The 25232-nt window shown below is 46.9% G+C and overlaps 1 protein-coding gene across 4 annotated transcripts in view; it reads left to right on the top strand.

Annotated features, from left to right (window-relative positions):
- The window catches only part of dgcr2 (DiGeorge syndrome critical region gene 2), a 56795-nt gene that overhangs the window by 25989 nt on the left and 5574 nt on the right, over window positions 1–25232 (top strand). For 3 of the 4 annotated variants that reach the window (XM_069933634.1, XM_069933633.1, XM_069933631.1), the window contains 6 exons: window positions 3897–4107; window positions 4530–4612; window positions 7775–7957; window positions 10671–10874; window positions 11475–11627; window positions 19918–20157. In XM_069933634.1, coding sequence (XP_069789735.1) covers window positions 3897–4107; window positions 4530–4612; window positions 7775–7957; window positions 10671–10874; window positions 11475–11627; window positions 19918–20157 — 1074 coding nt within the window. Of the gene's footprint in view, window positions 1–3896; window positions 4108–4529; window positions 4613–7774; window positions 7958–10670; window positions 10875–11474; window positions 11628–19917; window positions 20158–21964; window positions 22728–25232 lie in introns of those variants that run through there. The other variant, XM_069933632.1, reaches the window with a different exon arrangement.

Genomic DNA, 25232 nt, shown 5'->3' on the forward strand with positions numbered 1-25232 from the left:
AGGGAAAGAGTGTCCCTTCAGAGACCCTGAGTGGTCCCGCAGCTACACACATTCAAGTTCAAACCATTGGCAATCCAAGTTACATATTCAAACCTCTGATGCGATCAGGAAGCCTTCAGCACCCAAAGTTCTTCAGGAACTCTTTTTGCCCCCAACACCCTCTCGAATCCCGGTTCCGATACCTGGTTCCCATCAGCCAGTCTCCCATAACCCACAGCCTGTGTGAATCCTTTAACCACAAGCTATTCGCGGACTGTGTGGGTCTTTCAGCCTCTGACCACCCCCCACCCCCCCCCCCCCCCCCCCCACACCGCTGATCTGCTGTCTTGGTCATATAGGGTCATCTCCTATGCTTCTCCTATTCAATGTGGGGGCATGTGTTCTTCCTGTTTCTGGTGCCCTGCACTGGTCCACTGTTCCCCAGGAGTCCGCAACCCCTCGTCCAGTACAGGGACTGCCATCTTGTGCATGGGCTCTGTAGTTGAAGGATTTTAAAAAAGCCATTGGCTCCTTTAATAGGCCGTTTAAAGCCTGCTACAGCAATGCTGCTTTTTTTTTTAAAGCCATCGCATTCCAATATATCCTCCACCATTTCCGCGTCCTACTACGTGATTCCATCACCAGACACATCTTCCCCCACTCCCTTCTCCACTCCTTCTTGCCTACCAATTGTCCCCTTGGGACCAACTGCTGTGACCGCAGGAAATGCTCCATTTGCGCCCACACCTCCTCCTTCACCACCATTCAGGGCCCCAAACAGCCCTTCCAGGTGAAGAAACGCTTCACTTGTGAATTTGCAGAGGTCATCTACTGCATCCGGTGCTCCCGTTATGGTTTTTATATCGCAGAAACTGAGTGAAGACTGGGAGATCGCTTCATTCAGCATCTTGGCTCTTTCTGCCATAATATTGGGCATCTTCCAGTGGCAACCCATTTCAATTCACTGCTGCAATCTTACACCGACATGTCCATCCACTGTCTCATGTACAGCCAGACTGAGACCACCCGCAAGTTGGAGAAACACACCTCATATTCTGTCTCGGCACCCTGCAACCAGATGGCATTAACATCGACTTCTCTGGTTTCTGTTAGCCCTCCCATCTCTCCCCTTCCCCTATCCCTTTTTCTCCTTTCCTCTGTCTCTCTTCCTCCAGCACTGCAGTTATGGAGCCACACCCCTCTCCCGAACAATTCTCATCGCTCCTGTCCTCCTATCCATGTCCAATTATCATTTGCCTGTTAGCTTATGCTCCTCCTCATTCTGCCCTTTCTTCCCTTCTCCCCCAGCCTTTAGTTTAGGAATCTGCCTGTTCTTTGCTTATACCTTGAAGAAGGGCTCAGGCCCAAAACATTGGGCCTGAGCCCTTCTTTACCTCTTATGGATGCTATGTATGGGACCTGCAGAATTCCTTCAGCATTTTTGTGTTTTTACAACAAAATTAGAGTCTGCAGACTTTCATGTTTCACTACCCTATACTTCCTTGCATTAGGTTACAATGCAGAATTCCTGCTGACTGGTGGCCTTGTTTCTTGCATAAACAGCAGTTTATGGACCTCCTGCTGCGAATGATGTGGAAGCATTGAACAAGCTTCATGGGGCCATCTATGAAGCTGGGCAATTCGCCCTGGTGCCTATGTGATTTTTGCTGGAGGCCAATCATGCCAGCTTCAATCACATCAACAGTCCTACTGAAGTTTGAACGTGTTCACTCTGTGACCAGGGGAGAGAATATCTTGGATCTGGTCTACACAAATGTATCTGGAGCATACAAGGCTGTTGCCTGCCCCCACCTTGGATGCTCGCACTATGTATCTATCCAGTTTACAGCCGATTGGTAAAACATGTCAACCAGTTCACAGGGGGATCAGGACCTAGCCAGAGGAACCCATAGCAGTGGTGTAGGACTGCTTCAAAACTGGACTGGAGAGCATTCAGGAAGACAGCCACTTACAGCAACCACATCGACAAGTGTATGGGTACATGAGACAGTGGATGGACATGTCGGTGTAAGATGCATAAGCAAATGTATTGAGGATGATCAAATGGTACACAGCCAAGACAAATCAAAAATGGCTAGAGGCAGGGGCTCGTGCATTACTCTAAGCTCCGTGACGCTGCTTTCAGGTTGGGAGACAAGATAGCATTAAGATCAACAAGGGCTGAACTCTCCAATTCAATTAGGAAGACAAAGCGTGGGTATGCGCTGAGAATCCATGTGACACCAACAACATGAGACGCATGCAGCAGGGTATTCAAACCATAACTGATTACAAGTTGACCTTGTGGGTCAGCAACAATGATGCCTCCCTTCCTGATGGGTTCACTACCTTCCATGAACACTTTGATGAGGAAAAACAAGGTGACACAAAAGAAAGCCTTCTCCCACTGAAGAACAGGCAATCTACATAGCCGCAGCTGAGGTGAGGAATGGCCTATCCAAGGCGAATCCACACAAAGCAACAGGCTCAGATAACCTACCTGGTTAGTTGCTGAAAGACTCTGCAGCCCAGCTGACAGAGGTCATAATAGAGGTTTCAAGGCACCCACCATCATCCCAGTGCTCATGAAAGCAATATTAACCGATCTGAATGCAGTGGCGTTGTGAGCAGCTGGTGATGAAACCTATCAAAGCACATCTTCCAGCACCATTGAACCCATTCCAGTTTACCTACCATCCAAACCGGTCCACAGATGGTTCAATGGCCTTGACCCTCCACTCTGACCCACCTAGAGAACAGTTCCTCATGCGCCAGGCTGTTGTGCATTGTCTTCAGCTTGGCATTCAACACAGTTTTACTTCAGAGCCTGGTGAATAAACTGTCCTCACTCAAACACCCTTTCTGCAACTGGATTCTGGACACCTTGATGGAAAGACCATGGCCTGTCCAGGTCGGTAGCAAAACCCAAAGTCCCATCACGGTGAGCACAGGCGCACCTCAGGGGTGTGTGCTCCGCCCACAACTGTTTGCGCTGCTGACTCAACTCCAACAGAATCATCAAATTTGCGGATGATACAACAGTAGTAAACCTCATCAGCAACAATGCTGAATCACATTACAGAGATGAGGTTGGAAGACTCATAAAATGGTGTGAGAACGACAACTTGTGTCTCAACGTGAACAAGATGATTGTGGTCTTCAGGAGGAGGAAGGTCTTGGCTACATCAACAGGTCTGACATTGAGAGAATCGAAAGTTCATAGATCGGATGGCCTGTGCTGGACTCCTCATTAGTCAAGAAGACACAGCAATGCCCACACTTTCTGGAGTAGGTCAAGGCTACCGGCCCCCATCTTGACAACCTATTACAGGAGCACAATTGAGAGAGTCCTGTCTGGCTGCTTCAATGTGTGGGATGGTAGCTGCAAAGCACCCGACCAGAAGTCACTACAGAGGATCATCAAAACAGCCGAAAGGATCACTGGGGTCTCCCTTTCCTCTCTGAACTAAATTTACTAGGAGTGTTGACTAAATCAGGTTCAAGGAATTATGTAAGAAGACCCTTTCCAACCAGTGCACAGTGTCTTCCACCCACTACCATCAAGAAGATGATAGAGGAGCATCAAAATCCGAACTGCTAGGGTGAGGAATAGATTCTTCCTGCAGGTTGTGAGACTGATGAACGGTATCCTAATTTAAAAAAAATCTTGTAGCACATTGTAAAATTGTACTGTTTAATTATACTGTTTAATTATAAAATATCAATAAAAATATTTTAAAAAGAAATAACAGGATCCTGTAACTGTGTAAACATCCCAAATATTTATATAACATTTATTTTGATTATTTCTGTGATCATTCTGTACTGTGTTATGTTTTGTGCATGTACATGGTCTGGAAAGGCACTGTTTTATTGGGTTGTAAATGTACAATCAGAAGATTTTGAACTTCTTGCAGGCAAATGCCCAACAGGCTGGCATCACTTTGAGAGGACAGCGAGCTGCTACCGGGTGTATTTGAACAGTGAGGACTATTGGGATGCTGTCCAGACATGTCAACAAGTGAATGGATCATTAGCCACATTCACTACTGACCAGGAGCTGCGGTTCATTCTAGCTGAAGAATGGGACCTAGACGAGCGGCCATTGAGTTGCAAGAACCAGCGCAGGTAAGGCAGTGGAAGTGGAGGTATGTTGGAAGAGTGAGGAGAGGAGAAGGTTTGGGAAATAAGTATAAGTGGCGGTAAAGAGAAGATGGGAGGGAAGTTGGCAGAGTAAAGGAGGTGAGAATGGAGCAGGTGCAAGAGAGGATGAGAGTAGGAGGCAGGGGCAGGATCAGTGGTCAAGGAATAAGATGAGTTAGAAAAATAACTGAGGGGGACATTGAGGACCGGATGATAAATTGGTGAGGACTGTCCTCGGGTGGAGACTGGAGGAGAGTTGTGTTGGGAGGGTGGGTACTTGGGCGTAGTGGGGCAGAGAAGAGTTAGTTAGACCTTGCTTTGTGGCATCCGTGTTTGGTGCTGCAATGAGCTCTTTTATCCTTGGAAACTGCATTTGATTATCTATCTGATCAATTATTTATTTACAGGTTCTGGGTTGGCTATCAGTACATGATAACAAACCGAAGCCACAGCTCTTTAGAGGGACAGTGGGAAGTAGCTTATAAGAGCAGTAAGTATGCTGAAAGAGAAATTGGTGTAAGTACCATTAATGGTGGCTCAGTGCACTGTTCTGAGCTACAACATGCATTGGTGAAGCATCTTTAATGTAGAAAAACATCGCAAAATACTTCAGATTAATGATCAACATTGGATGAGGCACTTCAAGATTTGGTCAGGGAGCTGACCAGAAGCATGTTAAGGAAGAGGTGGAATTCTCGTTGTGGAGGTATTGGCCTAATGTGGACCAGGTATGGCATCAGGGTAGAAACAGCCAAGTTACAGCTCTAGAATGGAGTTGCAGGAACGGAAAGCCTTGGCATCTGTCTGCTCAATATTAGTTACTCATGCAGGCATGTACTTTGAACAGTCAGACAATTCAAAGTCCGGATCAAAGGATGCTAGTCAAAAGTTGCTGTAGAGTAAGATGTCATCCTCAACTGTGGAAAACATGCCTACTTTTCAGATGATAGCATGAAGGGCAAAATGTAAGCCAGAGATGAGTGGATGCTTGAAGCAAAGCTGTGGCAATCCAGCTTGATTCAATAGATGAAAAAAACCAGGTAAAATGAGTTCAATTCCACCAAGCTGGATGACAGGGACAGTCTTTGAATGAGACTGGTGTCCTGCATAGTCCATATGTTTTTAAAAAAAACTGCTGAACAGAATGCAGTGGGAACCTGCCAAGAACTCTTACCCTCCAGTGGCACTCCTGCAGCAATGCAATTCAAGTTCATTTATCACCCGACTGTATCAGAACAACCTGACAAAACAACTTTCTCCAGAGAACAGTGGAGAGCAGTACAAGCAGACCTAACACATGGATACAGGCAATGATGCATAGGCACAGAACCTATGTACCCTCCCTCTCCACCCCACAGCAACCATAACATTGCCCTTCTGACATGTCTTTTCTATTTCCTGTTGTAATTTGTTGTCCATATCCCAGCTACTGTTTGGAAGTCTGTACATAACTGCCAACAGTGTCCTTTTACCCTTGCCATTTCTTAACTCGACTCACATTTACCTTCTGATCCTGTCACTGCTTTCACATTCAGCTCCCAAAGTCATCCAAAGGAGAAAACTTGTTTGCTGAGGGGAATGGCCACAGGGTGACCCTGCACTGCCTCCTTTCTCCCCTTGCTCCTATCTGTGTTCACCCATCTACTAGCTGAATCCAGCATTCTTCGTATAGCTACCTGCTCAGAAGCTTATCTATCACTTACACAGTCTCTGGCATAATCTTCAGTTCACGCAACTCCAGCTCTAGTTACTTAATACAGTCTTTCAGGAGCTGGAGTTGGCTACGCTTACTCCAGGTGTAACCATCAGGGAAATTTTCAGAATTCCCACATCTTATAGAAGGAGCATTCCATTGCCTTAGCTGCCATCTCCACTACCTACTGTGGATATCTATGAAAAAATCTTGCAGCACATCTGAAGCCTCTTGACCAAATCCTCCAACTCGCCACTCCTCACGGGGGTGGGGGGCAACTTGCTTGAGCTTCCATTTTTATTGGCTTCTGGCTCTATCTGCATCACAGACTCCCACCAATCTTACTCCACTTTTAAACTCCCCAGAAACAAAGCACAGCTCCCGATGCTCACCGGTTGTTGAGTTCTCCTCCGTCTGGATGTATCTCACTGGTGATCACCATACTGACCAGGATGGAACTCTAAACCTGTGTCTCTGCAACAAATGAGCACTGCACACACCTGAGCCCTTATGCAGCCTCTTCACATTCCACTGACCCATGTGGCAATTAGATCAGCTCAAATGTTTCATTGCTGCAGTTAGGCTGAGCCATCCACTGGATGCTGGTCTAGTAGTGTGGTCAGAAATTAAATCTCTATTTAAAATAATGACACCTCTCAGCAGTGTTTTCATTAGTGCTATCATGCCTGGGAACATACTGAGCCAACCACCAGTGCGGTCACCTATAACACAATTTGTATTCAGGCCAAGGAAGCTCAAAAGTATTATAACATATCCCTAGTTCTGATCAAAGCTGTTTGCTATGATGTAAATCATAATTGGAAGGATTCACACAAGGTGTTTCAACAAAATGAGCCTGAATTTAATTTTTAAAAAATATTTAACTTTAGACATACAACACGGTAACAGGCCATTTCAGCTCACGAGCCTGTGCCGCCCAATTACACCCAATTAACCTACACCCCTGGTATGTTTTGGAGTCTGGGAGGACACTGGAGCCCCCGAGGAAAATCCATGCAGACACAGGGAGGGAGTGCATACAAATTCCTTACAGACAGAGCAAGATTCGAACCCCAGACCCAATCACTGGCGCTGTAACAGCGTTGCGCTAACTGCTACGTCAACTTTGCTGCCCTATTTTGAGAGGTGGCAGCCTGCATCATGACTTCAGGAAGGTTGGGGAGAAATCTTTTTGTTTGGGAATTCAGGATTAGAGCACAGACTCTAAATTAGAGCTTAGTCTTTTGGGACAAAATGAGGAAATCCTTCCACAAATGGCATCTGTGAAAAGTAAATCTGATCAACGAGAACATGAGTTTGATAGCTAGTGGCGAGGATGGTAAAAGGTGGGAGTTGAATTGTTGAACTGGCATGGATTACAAGTGTCTTGTTAGCGAGTTTGCTAATTTACTGGGGATAATTTCCTTTGAATTGCCTGTACAGAAAGAGAATAATGAAGGCTTAATTGCACAGTTCTAAAGGTAAAAGGTGGGATCTTTGCAGGGCTAGTGGGAAAGAATGGAGGAAGGGATTAAGTAGGCCAAAAGGCCTGTGTGGTGACGATTCTATGATCCTACCTCCTGTCACCTCTTTATCTGAATTATACAACAGCCTCCAAATACCTACCACCTACCCCTTCCTCTTTCAAATGACCACCGCCAATTATTTGTTGCCCTCCAGACCACCCTCTGCCACTAAGGCATCTTGGCATAACCCAGCATTGCCACGTGCTGTTCCTCTTGGTGACTCGCTCCTTGGTACTAGCCTCCTGCCCTTATTACCACCATTTCCTACCACCCATATTGTCTCTTTGTCGTGCTGTCTTCCCTCCAAGATGCCCATTCTCCCTTGCTCTCATGTACAATAGCGCCAATTCCTGCTACCACACCCCTTTGATCTTTTTATTTACCTTCCAAGTTCAGCTGCAGTTTGCATACTTAATGGTTTTCTCTGCTTCAGGTTCCACGGAAGTGTTCCTTCCCCCAGACCAGGTGCCAACATTTGGAATGACGATCTCTGAGCAGGAGACTGTGTTGTGTGCACAGCTGCAATGCTCCCACTTCCCCAGTCTTTGGAACCACGGATTGCATAGCTGGTATGCAGAGAACTGCAACGAAAAGTCGGCATTTCTCTGCAAAAGAAGTGAGTGGCGACTATCCCTGCCTGTTGGAATCTGTCTGTCCACTAAGTTGCCATGGTTATGTTTCATTTGCAGGCAGTAGTAACCATAGAAGAGGAAGCAGATGTTCAACCCAAGGCAAAGCTCAACCAAATGCAGGGTCAATCTCTGATCCCGCTTGAAGTTCAGTTGTGGGAATGGAAGGGATGCAGACCAGCCCTTGGTGTATGATTCTCTCACAGGGAGTATGGGAATAGTCTGAACCTATGTCTTTGTAGGTTGGTGGTGGAGGAAAAGCAGGGATTTTCATTTATTCACATGGATTCTGTGGTTTAGTTCCCTCTGAAGCAGTTGCATTTTAGGTAGGTGACCCACCTCTTCCTCGGCTGTTTATTCTGGCCTGTGGCTGGGGTTCCCTGCAGTCAGTGTGAAGTCCATCCCATGGAAGTCATAGTAAAAAGCTGGAAGTACTTGGAAGCTCTGAGATTCAGGCTATCGGGTACTAGATATTTGGTGTTTTGCCCCCTTTGTTTCTCTAAGCAATAAGGAGGGTTGGGATTCCAATTCAAGATTGCTCTTTGGCTGAGATTTATTCAGAGTTCCTTATTCCTTCATCCCTTTATATACTTCATGCTCCTGTCCTTTCCATCCCAATATTTATTTTGCTGCTTAAGACTTTAATTTGATGTTGGCTGTATTTTAGCCTAAAACTATTGAATTCAAACTACAAGTTTAAAATTGCACATCCAAAGTTCACTGTTGCCAAAGCAGGTCTTTGACTCTGAACTTTTTAAACTCGTTTTCTTTCCCCAGATGCTGCCTGGCTTGCATTTTCTTTGATGTATTTGCCCTTCAGACTTTTTCCACTGACAGTAGGATATCCTTTTTTTAAATTTTTTTTATTTTTCACACTATAAACCACATTGATCAAGATATATACATTTTCCTTTTCAAATATATACAGTGTTGTTTTCTCCCACCCCCTCCCTCTTCCCATCCCACCCTCCCTACCTCCCCTCCCATTCATTTAAAGTTCAGAATCTAAGATACATTAAACCCATCAAACAATGTTGTCACTCAATAAAGATAAACAAGAAATTCCACTGAGTCAATTCCCTTCTCCTTCTGTCATTTTAGGTGGTAGATGTCCCCGGTAGGTTTTCTCTATTGTGTTTCATGTATGGCTCCCATATTTGTTCAAATATTGTAATATTATTTCTTAAATTATATGTTATTTTTTCTAATGGAATACATTTATTCATTTCTATATACCATTGTTGTATTCTCAAGTTATCTCTAGTTTCCAGGCTGGCATAATACATTTTTTTGCTACAGCTAGGGCTATCCTAACAAATCTTTTTTGTGCACCATCCAAATTCTTTGTTTTTTATGTTACTTAGGAGGAAGATCTCTGGGTTTTTTGGTATATTGCTTTTTGTGATTTTATTTAATATCTGGTTTAGATCTTCCCAAAAATTTTTTCACTTTCTCACATGTCCAGATTGCATGAATTGTTGTTCCCATTTCCTTTTTACAGCGAAAACATCTGTCAGACACTGTTGGGTCCCATTTATTTAACTTTTGAGGTGTAATATATAGCCTGTGTATCCACTTATATTGTACCATACGTAACCTCGTATTTATTGTATTTCTCATAGTTCCTGAGCATAACTTCTCCCATGTTTCCTTCTTTATCTTTATGTTTAGATCTTGTTCCCATTTTTGTTTAGTTTTACCATTTGTTTCCTCATTCTCCTTTTCTTGTAGTTTAATATACATGTTTGTTATAAATTTTTTGATTATCATTGTGTCTGTAATCGCATATTCAAAATTGCTTCCCTCTGGTAACCTCAGACTGCTTCCCAATTTGTCCTTCAAGTAGGATTTCAGTTGGTAGTATGCCAACACTGTATCGTGAGTTATATTATATTTATCCTTAATTTGTTCAAAGGATAATAATTTATTTCCTGAAAAGCAATTTTCTATTCTTTTGATCCCTTTTTTCTCCCATTCTCTAAAGGAAAGGTTATCTATTGTAAAAGGGATTAGCTGATTTTGCGTCAGTATTAGTTTTGGTAGTTGGTAATTTGTTTTATTCCTTTCTACATGAATCTTCCAAATATTGAGCAGATGATGTAATACTGGAGCATTCCTACGTTGTACCAATTTTTCATCCCATTTATATAATATATGTTCGGGTATCTTCTCCCCTATTTTATCTAGTTCTAATCTAGTCCAATCTGGCTTTTCCCTTGTTTGATAAAAATCTGATAGGTATCTTAATTGTGCGGCTCTATAATAATTTTTAAAGTTTGGCAGTTGTAAGCCTCCTTGTTTATACCATTCTGTTAATTTATCTAGTGCTATCCTCGGTTTCCCCCCTTTCCATAAAAATTTCCTTATTATTTTCTGTAACTCCTTGAAGAATTTCTCTGTCAAGTGTATTGGCAATGCCTGAAATAGGTATTGTATCCTTGGGAAAATGTTCATTTTAATACAGTTTATCACAGTAGGATATCCTTGATGAAGCATTCCAGCCCAAAGCGTTGACTGTTTTCTCTCTCTCCCACAAATGCTACTTGAACCGCTGTATTCCTCCAGCAGGTTGTTGTTTAGGATCTCCAAGCTCTATTCTGAGCTGAACAGTTTTGTTGTAGGACTTCCCCTCCACGTTCTCACTCATCATAGTAATTCTCACCTTGGTCTGAGTTACCTCATTGTGTGCTTGTGTTCCAGGTCAAACCTGTGTGGATATAAAAGATAATGTGGTAGATGAGGGCAGGTACTTCACTCCAAAGGGGAACGATCCCTGCTTAAGCTGCACCTGCCACAATGGCGAGCCAGAAATGTGTGTCGCGGCTTTGTGCGAACGTCCACAGGGTTGTCAACACTATGAAAAGGACCCAAAAGAATGCTGCAAATTCACCTGCCTTGACCCAGGTAAAGCAACTCCCACCCACCATGTGATTAATGAATGAATGTGGGTGCATCGGGGATCTGCGGCTGATGATTTCAAAGCCTAAAGGTTGTTCACAGAAAACTACATGTCTCTTGAGTACTGAGATGGGTCGCAAGTTACCGTACATCAGAATCTGTTAGCGACAGCAGTAGGTCTGTGAAAAATCCACCTTGAATTTATTGCATCTGAACAGGGAAGTTGATGCAGGAAAGTCAGTCAGGGTGCATGGTTCACTGTGTTTTCCATTTTATGGGATGTTGTGTGGGCAGGACAAGCGAGGGAAGAGTTTCTTGCCCTTCCCTAATTGCAGTCCTTCTGGTGAAGGAACTGAAGTGGGAGAACATGGATTGAAGGTTCAGTGCAAAATGTTTTGTTTGTCACTTCCATGCTTTGTTGTAAAGGCACAACCATTCGGACTAAGGCCCTGTCGGGTAGCCTAAAAAAAGCAAGATTCCTCCTTCATTAAGCAACTCAAGTAGATTGATCATCATTTTGCTGTTTCTGGGTGTTTGAATTGAAATCAGCTGCTTGGAACCTCACCACAGGTCTATTTCACCAGCATTTTATCCCTCTGCACACAGATGGCAGCGGCATCTTCGACTCGATGGCGAGTGGAATGCGTCTGATCGTAAGCTGCATTTCCTCCTTCCTCATTCTCTCACTGCTTCTCTTCATGGTCCATCGCTTACGACAACGACGGAGAGAGCGTATCGAGTCTCTTATTGGGGGAAACTGTAAGTTTACTGTCACAGCAGCTGTCTAGGTACTGTCAGAGTTCATGAAAGCTCATCACTTAATTGTTGATGACGCCCAGGTCTATCTCACCAGCACCTTCCTCTAACATTGGCATAATTTCTCAGAGGACATTATGAGTCACTCTTGCCATCGACTCCCAACGATTGAATCAGTTTGGAGTACAACTCCACTGAAGGTATAACCCATTCCTTTCTGTTAGGAACATGGTCCAATTCAACCTCTGATGCCAATTGGCTGCGCTTCAGTTCATCTGTTAGTAAAGCCCTCGTCCATGATCTCTGGATTTAACAATTCCATTGCTGCTTTACTTGTGTGCTTCTGCCAAAATGTTCACATTTCTCTGCATGAAATTTTTTTTGCTGCTCTTTAGTCTTTAGTGAATGAGAAACAACAGGGGTGATGAGAGGAAAGGAAGTCATCCAATTTGATAGAGAAAAAAATAAAACACCGAATATATTTTAAATGATGAAAGTGTTGATGTTCACAAAATAAGTAAAAGATGATGTGCAAATAGGAAGGCAAAAATTAGGGTGAAGGTATAGTGGTGCCCCTTCCAGGTAAAGGCGAACTGATCCTGTGAGACCTCGTCTATAAGAATACTGAAGAAGGCGCTAGCGAGATCAATGACAGCATACCATGTTCCTGAGTTCCCAGTAGGAATTGTTTTCAATAAGGGTAACAATGTCCGGAACTGCCGAAGCAAGTGGTGGGGCATGTTTGTTCAATAAACGATAGTCAACTGTCATTCTCCAGGAGCCATCCGGCTTTGGACTGGCCAAACAGGGCTATTAAAGGGCGACGTTGCGGGCCTCACTACCCCTTCTTCTTGCAGAGCATCGACGGTGGCAGTAATCTCTTCCTGCCCCCCAGGGAGGCGATATTGTGGAATGCATACTGGTTTTGGGGTGGGGGGGAGGCACCATCACAGGATCCCACTTAGCCCGACCCACCACTAGTCTTTTAGTAATAGTCCGAATTCCAAATGCAAATCCCCCTTGGTTAGTATTAAGGGCTGTACCGGCCAACATATTAATACCCAGGATACACTCGTCAGTGGCAGCCACCAGGGCATGTAACCATATAGGGGAAGGGCCATCACCCACCGTGGCGCGGACTTTTATTTCCTTTGCCAGGGTGATCGCTCCTCCCATCCCCTCTATTCTAAATGTTGTTCCAGTCCAGAGGTCAGGGTTACCCGGAATCACCAAGTGCTCCCCAACGGTATCGACCAAGGCCAAATATTGGCGGTCATTATCCCCACCCCAATGGACTGTTAACGGTATGTTGGGCCGTGGGTCCCCGTGTATCTGCCGTATCTCAATGGTGTAGACACGGGGGCCCTGCCCACACCCTCATACTTTAGTAGGGTTCGGGGGCTTCCAGGCCCACATGCCACTACTATCCATAAGGGCCTTTTTAACCATTTGTTGTATCTCATCACGGATAACTAGGGCAAGAGAAGTTGGCTCAGTGGGAGCAGAAGGCACAGCTGGGCCAGGGGGACTCAACAGCTGGGGAAGATGTTCCCCTGCCTTCCTCTTCTTTGGCTTGGCTTCGCGGACGAAGATTTATGGAGGGGTATGTCCATGTCTGCTGCAGGCTCTTTGGTGACTGACAAGTCCGATGCGGGACAGGCAGGCACGGTTGCAGCAGTTGCAAGGGAAAATTGGTTGGTTGGGGTTGGGTGTTGGGTTTTTCCTCCTTTGTCTTTTGTCAGTGAGGTGGGCTCTGCGGTCTTCTTCAAAGGAGGTTGCTGCCCGCCGAAATGTGAGGCGCCAAGATGCACGGTTGGAGACGATATCAGCCCACTGGCGGTAGTCAATGTGGCAGGCACCAAGAGATTTCTTTAAGCAATCCTTGTACCTCTTCTTTGGTGCACCTCTGTCTCAGTGGCCAGTGGAGGCTCGCCATATAACACGATCTTGGGAAGCCGATGGTCCTCCATTCTGGAGATGTGACCCACCCAGCGTAGTTGAGTCTTCAGCAGCGTGGACTTGATGCTTGTGGACTCTACCAGCTCGAGTACTTCGATGTTGGTGATGAAGTCATTCCAATGAATGTTGAGGATGGAGCGGAGACAGCGCTGATGGAAGCGTTCTAGGAGCCGTAGGTGATGCCAGTAGAGGACCCATGATTCGGATCTGAACAGGAGCGTGGGTATGACAACGGCTCTGTACATGCCTTCCTCTTATAAAGGGCATAAAGGACCACAGTAGGTTTCCCATCAATATCACTTTTAGGTACACCAAACTTTAACAAGGTTAGAAAGGTCCTTTCTTGTCGGTCCGTTATTAGCAGCAGCCCCTCTCTTTTCATCCTCCTTGTCTGATTTAACCTGGCCTGTACGTGACTGGATTTTACCTCCCAATTCTAATTCTCTAAGCCCAGATAAGGCGTGCACCGCCTCAGACACAGTGTGCCCAATTAGCAGACTAGTTACGGACAGAACTAGTCCCCGAACAGTGGGTTGGGCAGAACGAACCAATCTGGTATGCATTCCAGTCGTGAATATCTCTTCATCAGGGCTCCCTCCATGTACTCACAACCTCAAACGCCCTGCATACAAGGCAGAGGCCAGGGCCTGCTGACGAATTACTGCTATACCCGCCTCTGAGGTGCCCCAATTGTTCTGTAAATGTAAATCCCAATCTACTGGTGATGGGTATACTCGTAGCAGGGCATCCCCTAGAGTGGCAAGTAAGTAATCCACCTCTCTTCCTTTACCCCGCAGCTCAGCAGTGAGCCGGATATCAGTAGTCAATGTTCCTAATCCCAACAATTCCTCAGGGGTTAAATATACATTACCCCCCTCTGCTCCCAAACACGCCTTTCTTTATCTGCACAGAGCTGCTGCCGGAGTTTAATATTATGGCAGATCGTTTGGACATGCTTATCCTCCCATTCTTTGGCTTGGTCCTGACTGGTGCAAACAATCTCACTCATCATGGAACAGCGTTGTCGCAGGGCTTCTACCTCCTCCTCTAGTTGCTCTCTCTTACGCTGAGATTCTACTTCTCGCTGAACTGATTCTGCTTCACGCTGAACAGAGTGGCGTAAGGCTGTGGCTAGCAGCCAAAAACCGTCCGTCAGCATCCCCTTTTTAACAGGAAATTTACTTTCTCGAAGGAGAGTGGCAACCCGCTCTCAGATGCGCACTTGATGGATCTAACTTCTCATCCCAACTGAGGGGTGGTCCCAACAAAGACAGGGTATTGGCCAACTTGCCAAACCCATCATCTTTGGAAGTCCATCCCGGAATCAAGAACTGCTCAGGGCTCATCTCCTTCTTTTGGCGAAACATCTTGAGACCAATCCTGCTGACTACACCAATTGTCTTGGGTAAACTTGTACCTCTCACTTTGTTCGTTTTAGATTGGTCACAGTGTTCGAGCTACCGAAAGAAAATAGACACACACCAAGAGCAGTTCAGTTTATACAAGTCTTTATTACTAAATCTAAAGCTGAATTCACACTACGACATGCAAGCCCTTCCCAATTATACTTATCAATGCCTGGACTGGTCACAACTGCCAAAGTGAGGCGATGACTGCACACTTGTAGTAGGTTATCTGGGCGCCGGTAGCAGCTTCTCCACCTCCCCGGACCGGGACGTCGCTTTGGAATCTTGAAGTTCTTCTTCTTGCTGAGAAATGTTGCCACCTCTTGGAGAGTCTTAAACTTCAGCAGTGGGACCATGGCTTATATTACCCAAAAGTTGTTTACTTCAGATCTTATCTCTTTGAACAAATGATTTTAATTATCTTCAAGGTCTCCTGACAGTCTGCGACCAACAAAAGACCACTGCATCTCTTGGCCTCATGGTGGAAGTAGGTAATGTCTACTGATTCATATGCATCTCTGGGCCCCATAGTGTAAATTTAGATAATGTCTTCTGATGCAACTGCATCCCTTCTTGCATAAGCTGGTCTAAATCCTCCATTACAGGGCGGCACAGTTGGCGTAGCAGTTACCACAGCGCCATTACAGCGCCAGCGAACAGGACCAAGGTTCGAATCCCGCACTGTCTGTAAGGAGTTTGTACATTCTCCACGTGTCTGCGTGGGTTTCCCCTGGGGCTCCGGTTTCCTCCCACCATTTGATACATACCGGGGGTTGTAGGTTAATTGGACAACATGGGCTCGTGGGCTGTAATGGCCTGTTACCGTACGTATATTTTATAAATTATACATTATAGATGTAGGCGGATTTGAATACAAGAGTCTTCCTTCAGTTATTTGGTGCCGTGATGAGACTACATGTATAATGTGTGTATTTCTGGTCCAAAAGAAGGATATGGAAGATAGCAAAGGCTCCCTGGATTGATTCCTTGGATGAGAGATTTGACATATGACGTGTATTTGAGGAATCTGGACCTTTGAGATTAGATAATGCAGGGATAATAATTCCTCAGCTGCTGTGTTCAAAGTTAGATTCTTAGTCCCAAAGTAAGATGATGCCCTTACTCAGGAAAGCAGTGAGAAGTTTCATTAGCCAGAGAGTATTGGATCTTTGGAATTCTATAGCCAACTTCAGTTGCTGAGTGTACTTTTGAATATTGAGGGATTTGGGGTTACTGTAGGAAATTGATGGCAAGATAAAAGATCAGCCATGGCCTTGTTGAATGGTGGCACGTCTTCAAGGGCATGAATAGTCTACAACTTGTGTTCATTCTGAGACTCACTAAACAAAATTTTTAAAAAAAACAAAAGCTCTGCATTCACCACCCCCCCCCCCCCCCCCCCCCCCCCCCCCAATCAGGTACCTTCCAGTATGCTGTCTGAGGTTGCTCTGGGTTAGAAACTACAGGACCTTGCTAATCCATTTCGACTCCTGATTTAGTTACATCTTTGTGTGTTTCTCAGCTCATGCCTGACTCCTCTTAGCCTGCATGTTCTCTTGCTCCTTGTGTTGCTTCTTGAAAACCTGCCTTTTAACCAATCTATTGGTCACGAGGACCTGGTTTCTTCTTGTGTAGTTATTTTTGCTGTGTCTTGGAACACTGTTAAAAGTCAAATATTGATATAACTTGGTTTCAAGTCGACTTCCTCTCATCCAACGATTTTAAGTGTCTGAGGTTCTTTGAATCAAGCTAAGAGTAAGCCTGTGAAAATTTGAACTGTGGAAAACATGGAGAATGATGGAGAGGTTCCTGAGGAGATAGGGAAAGATGGTGAAGAGACCCAGGGAAGAAGGTGGGGTGTAGGAGAGTCTGGAAAGTGGAGTGGGGTAGATTTATAGAGGAGCGCCCCGGAAGGTTGAAATGGGAGGGGAGGGAAGGAGGTGCGGGAGAGATGGGAGGGGAGGGAAGGAGGTGCGGGAGAGATGGGAGGGGAGGGAAGGAGGTGCGGGAGAGATGGGAGGGGAGGGAAGGAGGTGCGGGAGAGATGGGAGGGGAGGGAAGGAGGTGCGGGAGAGATGGGAGGGGAGGGAAGGAGGTGCGGGAGAGATGGGAGGGGAGGGAAGGAGGTGCGGGAGAGATGTGAGGGGAGGGAAGGAGGTGCGGGAGTGATGGGAGGGGAGGGAAGGAGGTGCGGGAGAGATGGGAGGGGAGGGAAGGAGGTGCGGGAGAGATGGGAGGGGAGGGAAGGAGGTGCGGGAGAGATGGGAGGGGAGGGAAGGAGGTGCGGGAGAGATGGGAGGGGAGGGAAGGAGGTGCGGGAGAGATGTGAGGGGAGGGAAGGAGGTGCGGGAGTGATGGGAGGGGAGGGAAGGAGGTGCGGGAGAGATGGGAGGGGAGGGAAGGAGGTGCGGGAGAGATGGGAGGGGAGGGAAGGAGGTGCGGGAGAGATGGAGGGGAGGGAAGGAGGTGCGGAGAGATGGGAGGGGAGGGAAGGAGGTGCGGGAGAGATGGGAGGGGAGGGAAGGAGGTGCGGGAGAGATGGGAGGGGAGGGAAGGAGGTGCGGGAGAGATGGGAGGGGAGGGAAGGAGGTGCGGAGAGATGGGAGGGGCGGGAAGGAGGTGCGGGAGAGATGGGGGGGCGGGAAGGAGATGTGGGAGAGATGGGAGGGGAGGGAAGGAGGTGCGGGAGAGATGGGAGGGGAGGGGAGGAGGAGCGGGAGAGATGGGAGGGGAGGGAAGGAGGTGGGGGAGAGGGGGAAGGTGGGAGAGATGGGAAAGGAGGGAAGGTGGGAGAGATGGGAAAGGAGGGAAGGTGGGAGAGATGGGAAAGGAGGGAAGGTGGGAGAGATGGGAAAGGAGGGAAGGTGGGAAAGACGGAAGGTGGGAGGGATGGGAAAGGAGGGAAGGTGGGAGGGATGGGAAAGGAGGGAAGGTGGGAGAGATGGGAAGGAGGGAAGGTGGGAGAGATGGGAAAGGAGGGAAGGTGGGAGGGATGGGAAAGGAGGGAAGGTGGGAGAGATGGGAGGGGAGGGGAGGAGGTGCGGGAGAGATGGGAGGGGAGGGGAGGAGGTGCGGGAGAGATGGGAGGGGAGGGGAGGAGGTGCGGGAGAGGTGGGAGGGGAGGAGGTGCGGGAGAGGTGGGAGGGGAGGAGGTGCGGGAGAGGTGGGAGGGGAGGAGGTGCGGGAGAGGTGGGAGGGAGGGGGTGCGGGAGAGGTGGGAGGGGAGGAGGTGCGGAGAGGTGGGAGGGGAGGGGAGGAGGTGAGGTGCGGGAGAGGTGCGGAGGGGAGGGGAGGAGGTGAGGTGCGGGAGAGGTGGGAGGGGAGGGGAGGAGGTGCGGGAGAGGTGGGAGGGGAGGGGAGGAGGTGCGGGAGAGGTGGGAGGGGAGGGGAGGAGGTGCGGGAGAGGTGGGAGGGGAGGGGAGGAGGTGCGGGAGAGGTGGGAGGGGAGGGGAGGGGAGGAGGTGCGGGAGAGGTGGGAGGGGAGGGGAGGAGGTGCGGGAGAGGTGGGAGGGGAGGGGAGGAGGTGCGGGAGAGATGGGAGGGGAGGGGAGGAGGTGCGGGAGAGATGGGAGGGGAGGGAAGGAGGTGCGGGAGAGATGGGAGGGGAGGGAAGGAGGTGGGGGAGAGGGGGAAGGTGGGAGAGATGGGAAAGGAGGGAAGGTGGGAGAGATGGGAAAGGAGGGAAGGTGGGAGAGATGGGGAAGGTGGGAGAGATGGGAAAGGGGGGAAGGTGGGAGAGATGGGAAAGGAGGGAAGGTGGGAGAGATGGGAAAGGAGGGAAGGTGGGAAAGATGGGAAAGGAGGGAAGGTGGGAGGGATGGGAAAGGAGGGAAGGTGGGAGGGATGGGTAAGGAGGGAAAGTGGGAGAGATGGGAAAGGAGGGAAGGTGGGAGAGATGGGAAAGGAGGGAAGGTGGGAGAGATGGGAGGGGAGGGGAGGAGGTGCGGGAGAGGTGGGAGGGGAGGAGGTGCGGGAGAGGTGGGAGGGGAGGAGGTGCGGGAGAGGTGGGAGGGGAGGGGGTGCGGGAGAGGTGGGAGGGGAGGAGGTGCGGGAGAGGTGGGAGGGGAGGGGAGGAGGTGCGGGAGAGGTGGGAGGGGAGGAGGTGCGGGAGGGAGGGGAAGGGAGGGGAGGAGGTGCGGGAGGGATGGTAGCAGGGGTTCTGTAGGAGAGGCCTGGAAGGAGAGGGGGAAGGAGCTGTAGGAGAGAGTGCCGGATGTGATCCATAGGAGAGACCTGAGAGAGGGGGGGGGTTCGGTAGGAGAGATGGGAGGAGAAAGAGGGAGACACTCAGGATAGTGGGACAAAGTATGGAGCAACCTGTAATGACTGGTGCTATTAGAGAGGTGGTTTTCAACTTTTTTCTTTCCACTCACATCCCACTTGAAGTAATCCTTATGCTAAATGTGCTCTGTGATTAATAAGGGATTGCTTAAGGTGGTATGTGGGTGGGAAGGGAAGGTTGAGAATCATTGCTCTAGACCCAATTGTTACTGAAATGTTTTGCTTGAGAAAAATTGTCCATGGCCCATTTCCTTTGGATTTATGAAACTGTCCACATAACGAGTCAATGAGGTACAATAAACAGTGGTTTTTTAAACTTTTCCTTTCCACCTACAAGCAAACCCTTACTAATCACAGAGTATCTATGGCATAGGGAATACTTAGTGGTATGTGAGTGGGGGAAAAAAGGTTGAGAATGACTGTATTAGAGAGATGTAGGGTGGTGGGGGTGGGTACGTCTAGGCAGCTCAAAGAGATACAGGGAGGTGAGCAAAGAACCCTTAGTAACTTTACAGTGAGCAGAGTAGAGGGGAATGGTTTACATTTTGTTAACTGCTGCTGTCTGGTCATGATTTGACCTGTGGGTATTGCTCTTTCTCAACCTGGTCTGGTGCTTGCAGCTAATTTTTCTGGTTTTGCTTTCACAGTACATCATTTCAACCTCGCCCGAAGCAGAATGCCAGGCTTTGACTATGGTCCGGATAGCCTCGGATCAGGCCTAACTCCTCTGCATCTCTCTGATGATGGTGAGGGAGGAGCATTCCACTTCCACGATCCCCCCCCACCATACACTGCTTATAAATACCCAGACATTCAGCATCCCGATGACCCACCACCTCCATACGAGGCCACCATCAATCCAAATAACATGGTTTGTGTTAGCCCAGGTAAGTCCGCATCCTCTAACTCTGTACCATGATAATTATAACCGTGATGATTCTGATCAGCACAGCAGCCCTGTAACAGTCTGCAATGGATAGCTAGTCAACAGTGTTCATGTTGTGAGCCCTACTGCAGTTGGACTCAAATTCTGTGGGGCAGATGGATTTTGAAGTTCTGACTTGCCCCATTCTGCTGGGAGTATGGAAAGCCAAAAAGAAAATGTGCTTTTCAGAATCAGGATATATTCTGAAATTTGGAGTTTGCAGCAGTATCAATATCATAGAGGAAACATTCCTATTATAATCACCTTACAACATGAGTGTATATAAAAGAAGTCAGTGCACGAATCTGAGGGCAGCAGGGAAGAAGCTGTCCTTGAGCCGCTGAGTGTTCGTCTTCAGGCTCCTGTACCTTTTTCCCAATGGTAGCAGAGTGAAGAGGGCATGCCCTGGGTGGTGGGGGTCTTTGTAGATGTCCTCGATGGAGTGAAGTCTGTTGCCTGTGATGTCGCAGGCCAAGTTAACAACCCTCTGGATTTTGTTCTAGTCCTGAGAATTGGCACCTCCAGACCAGGCAGTGATGTAACCAGCTAGAATACTCTATGGTACACCTGTAGAAGTTTACGAGAGTCTTTGGTGGCATAGTGAATCTCCTTAGACACTTTATAAAGCAGGGGTCACCAACGCGGTGCCCGTGAGCACCAGGTCGCCCGCAGGGACCACATGAGTAGCACGTGGGCCTGTTCTAAAAATAGCACTAGTCACCAATGAGCTCCGTCTAAAATTTTATTTAATTGTGTTGCTATTCTTTTTGAATCACACTTGCATTGATGTAGATTTGAAAACGAAAATACAGGTACCGGCTGCACGAGTCGGGCGGACGGGAGACCGGCAGTGCGAGTTGGGCCGGTGAGGGGGAGCGAGAGTCAGGTCAACGTGGGGAGGAGGAGAGACTGGCAGCGTGAGTCAGGCCGGTGAGGGGAGGGGAGGGGGGGAAATTGGCAGCGTAAGTCAGGCGGGTGGGAGACCGGCAGTGCGAGTTGGGCCAGTGAGGGGGAGAAACTGGCAGCGCAAATCGGGCCGGCAAGTTAGGGAGGGAGACTGGCAGTGCGAGTCACACAGGTGAGGGGAGGTGTGGAGAGAGACGGCAGCATAATTCGGGTGGGTTTAAATCTGGGTTTCTGAAATCTGGAAAAATCTGAAATTTGGAACACACTGTCCCCCAAGGGTTCCAGATAATGGATTGTGTACCTGTATATTAAAAAAAAATTAAAATAAAAATGTTTAGTATACATGAACTCTGATCTAGTCTGGTTCAAAGGTCAATATTGTGCACATGACAACCCTCAGTGTTTGCTGAATAAGATAGTGGGCGCTGCGAAGATGATGAGCTAAATGCGGTTTCTACTTCCAAAAACATGGAAGAAAAAAGAGAAAACTTACCATTTTCACAGTGAATGGGGGTGAAGAGTGATTTTTTTTACTACTGTGAAAGAAAATTGTGTGTGTCTCATTTGCGGGGCAACTATGGTGACAGCAAAGCGGCACAATGTGGAGAGACACTTCAGTACGTGTCACAAAAGCTACCATGCAAACTACCCACTGCGCAGCGCACTACGGGCAGAAAAAGCACGTGACTTAAAGGCAGCTTTGGGCAAACAGCAACCTTTCTTCAAGAGGCCAGTGAAAAACTCCCAAAAAACAACCAAACCCTCATTTAGAGTTACACATTTTTTGATAAAGAAGAAGGCATTTTCAGACGGGGAGGTTTTTAAAGAAGCAATGATGATAATTGCAAACATTGTGTTTAAAGACGAGAAGAATGGAGCCGGTCATATCCACTCTTTCCGATGTCCAACTGGGCTGGGGGCAAGTACGATGGCTAGAAGAGTTTCGGCTGTGTCCGGAAACTTGGTATATGCACAGCAGCTATGAAAGTTGCCAGCCTGTTTGGTTCAACCTATTTCTGTGAATCAGCCTTTTCTGACATGAACTTCATCAATAATAAACACAGAACACGCCTCACTGATGCACATCTGCAAGACTCACTCAGAGATGCAGTGTCAAGTTACACCCCAGATTACAGTACCGTGGTGAGCAGCTTACAATGCCAGGCTTTCCACTCACAGACAAAAAAAATGATACCAGATGTTGTCAGTGGCAACATGGCAGTGCCATAGCAAAGTTAAATTCTGTTGGAGTTGATAAGTTTTTATATTAACTTACCCATCTTTTAATGTTTATTTTTACTGACTCCAACAAATTCAAATATTGAAAAATTGTGACAAATGTGTTTGTAAAGTGTGACAGATACGATGATTTTGTTAAAAATGCTACAGATTTGGTGATTAGTACAAAATGCGTTAAGATTTATGTACAAATCTGAAAGAGCTGATTTTTGTTAAATCTTACATGATTGATAACTTGTACAAACATGGTTAAAATTTGTTAAAAATTGTTAGTGGCTAGTAAAAATGGGACATGATGATTTCCTATGAAATGTTGCAAAAGTGATCATTGGAAAATGAAACAGTTGCAGAGATTAATAGAAATAAAGTGTTGCATGTTGAAACGCATCAGTTTCCTACCTTGTTAAATCATTGTTAATAATTATTGTGAGGAATCATTAACGTGATCAGTGTCTTCACATAGATGAATATCATTAATAATAATATATAATTAAAGGTAAACCGTGCAACTTCGTTATTTCAGAAGTGTGTACTAAACTGGTAGCCCTTCTTATTACTCAGTAGCCTTGAAGTAGCTCGCAGTTTCAAAAAGGTTGGTGACCCCTGTTATAAATATAGCTGCTGGTGAGCCGCCTTTGTGATTGCATCAATGAGGAGGCTCCAGGATAGATCCTCGGAGATGTTGACACCCAGGAATTTTAAGTTCTTGACCCTCTCCACTACTGAGCCCTCGATGAGGACTGGGTCGTGTTCCCCTAACTTCCTCCTGAACTCCACAATCACTCCTTGGTTTTGCTGATGTTGAGCGCAAGGTTGTTGTTGTGATACCATTCAACGAGCTGATCTATCTCATGAAGCCCCTGCAGCATGTGGAGCTCAGAAAGGGTAGCGAGAGTTTGATTACAATGCTGCTATGGGGAGAGGTCAGACAAACTAGTGTTGTTTTCTTTGGAGCATCAGAAGCTGATGTAAAACCTGATCAAAATGTATTAAATTATGAGAGGCATGGATAGGGAAGATGGTTAGAATCTTTTTCCCCCGGGGTGAAAATGCCATGCACGAGAGGGTGTGCTCAAAGTGAGGGGAGGGGAGTTTAAAGGAGATGTGTGAATGGTAGGTACCTGGGGAAGGCAGCCAGAGGTAGTGGTGACAGCAGATGGATAGACACGTGAATGTGCAGAGAATAAAGGAACACGGATTGTGCACAGGCGGTAGAGTTTTAGTTTAATTTAGACATCATCGATGATGTAGGCTGCAATCCTGTTTCTGTGCTACGTCTTGAATACTGGATTTTTATATTTATTAACAGGATTTGGGTATTGGCCTTGGGAAGGTGGTTGGGAGCCTCTGTCATGAACAGCTGCAGTATTTGTAAATATTCGCAGCACTGTTAGGTAGCAAATTCCAACATAAAGGGTGACCTGCAAGTGGTGCAGATAAACCACGCACTTTGGAGCAGATTAGGACCATCCATCTACTTTCAATCACATTCTCCTGCCTCAACCTGTGATGGCCTTACTAATCAAGAACCCATCAACCACTACTTTAAATGTATCGAATGACTTGACCTTCACAGACATCTGACAACAAATTCCACAGATTCACTGCCCTCTAGCTGAAGAAATTTCTCTCAGGCCCTTTACTTCTCAGTGGTATGGTTCTGGGTTTGGGAGGTAATGTTGGCAGGTGCTTGACAAATTGCTGCATTTGGAGAAGATCCGCCAGCAGCAGAAGGATTCAGACACGGACTTGCGGACACCCAACACTTGTTTTAGGGTTGTTGGAGCTGCAAATAACCCAGGCAAGTGGAGAAGAGTGTTTCATTTACACTCCTGCCTTGTATTGAAAAGACTGTGGGTTGTTGGGAGGTGAGTTGCTCACCACATGCCACCCAGCCCCCCTCACTCCATGTTTATGAGGCTAGTGCAGTAAAGTTTCTTATCAGTCATGTTCACCAGGAGATTAATGATGGGAAGCCTGGCAGCAGTAGTGTACTTGAATTGTCTAGATGGTTAAGTTCCCTCAAGTTGCAAGAACTGATATAACAGCGATTTATCAGTCTGTTGCCTAGGACTTGCTCTGAGCAGATGTGGCCTCCTTTGTTTGCAGAATTGAAGACTGAGAGATCAAACATCTCAACTTTGACCTTCTCATGGAAGTAAAGGTCAATAAAAGAGCAAGCCTCTTGTTCTTTGACTTATTTTATGTTCTGGGCAGTTGGCTGCTTTCACTGTTCAGCATACAGAGTCATGTGTTTTAGCTTCCTAAGTTGGCACTAAAGTTGTGGATATACTAGTGTTTCTCCTAGCATTCTATTCTGCACAGTGTACCAGATTGATCCACTGGGGTAACAGTGGTGGAGACAGGGATGTTCTAAGCCTTGAGGTTACGTATTGTGGTGAAGCCCTATTCTGCAGCTGTTGGTGGTTCACACCAGCTCACTGGTGCCTGGTCTTGATCTGTCACTGAATCAGTCCCATGTAGCATACGACATCACACAACATAATGGGGTGTGTTCTCTGTCGTGATAGGGCATGAAAGATGTGGTAGCTACCTGTGGGCGGATGCATCTGGAACAGATCAGTTATCAGGGCTGAAGGAAACTGCACTTATTCTGCACAGTAGATCAATTGTCATCTGACAGCCCTGTAGTTCTTGGACCGCTTGTTCAGTTGTGATGCCAGCATGGAGATCTTTGAGCTTTCAAGTGAAATTCAACATGGAGCATTGATTTCATCAGCTAACAGGACTTGATGTCTGAATTTGACCCAATGCCTCGTGGTACAGAAGCAATGTAGAGATTCCCAAATCTTTCCACTTCTACTGTGAAGCATTGAACCTTCCTTGGGAGGTGAGACACAACATACCCAGCAATCGTGATCTAACATGAAA

This window comes from Narcine bancroftii, chromosome 4 (genome assembly GCF_036971445.1).
Source record: "Narcine bancroftii isolate sNarBan1 chromosome 4, sNarBan1.hap1, whole genome shotgun sequence".
NCBI classification, from domain to species: Eukaryota; Metazoa; Chordata; class Chondrichthyes; order Torpediniformes; family Narcinidae; genus Narcine; species Narcine bancroftii.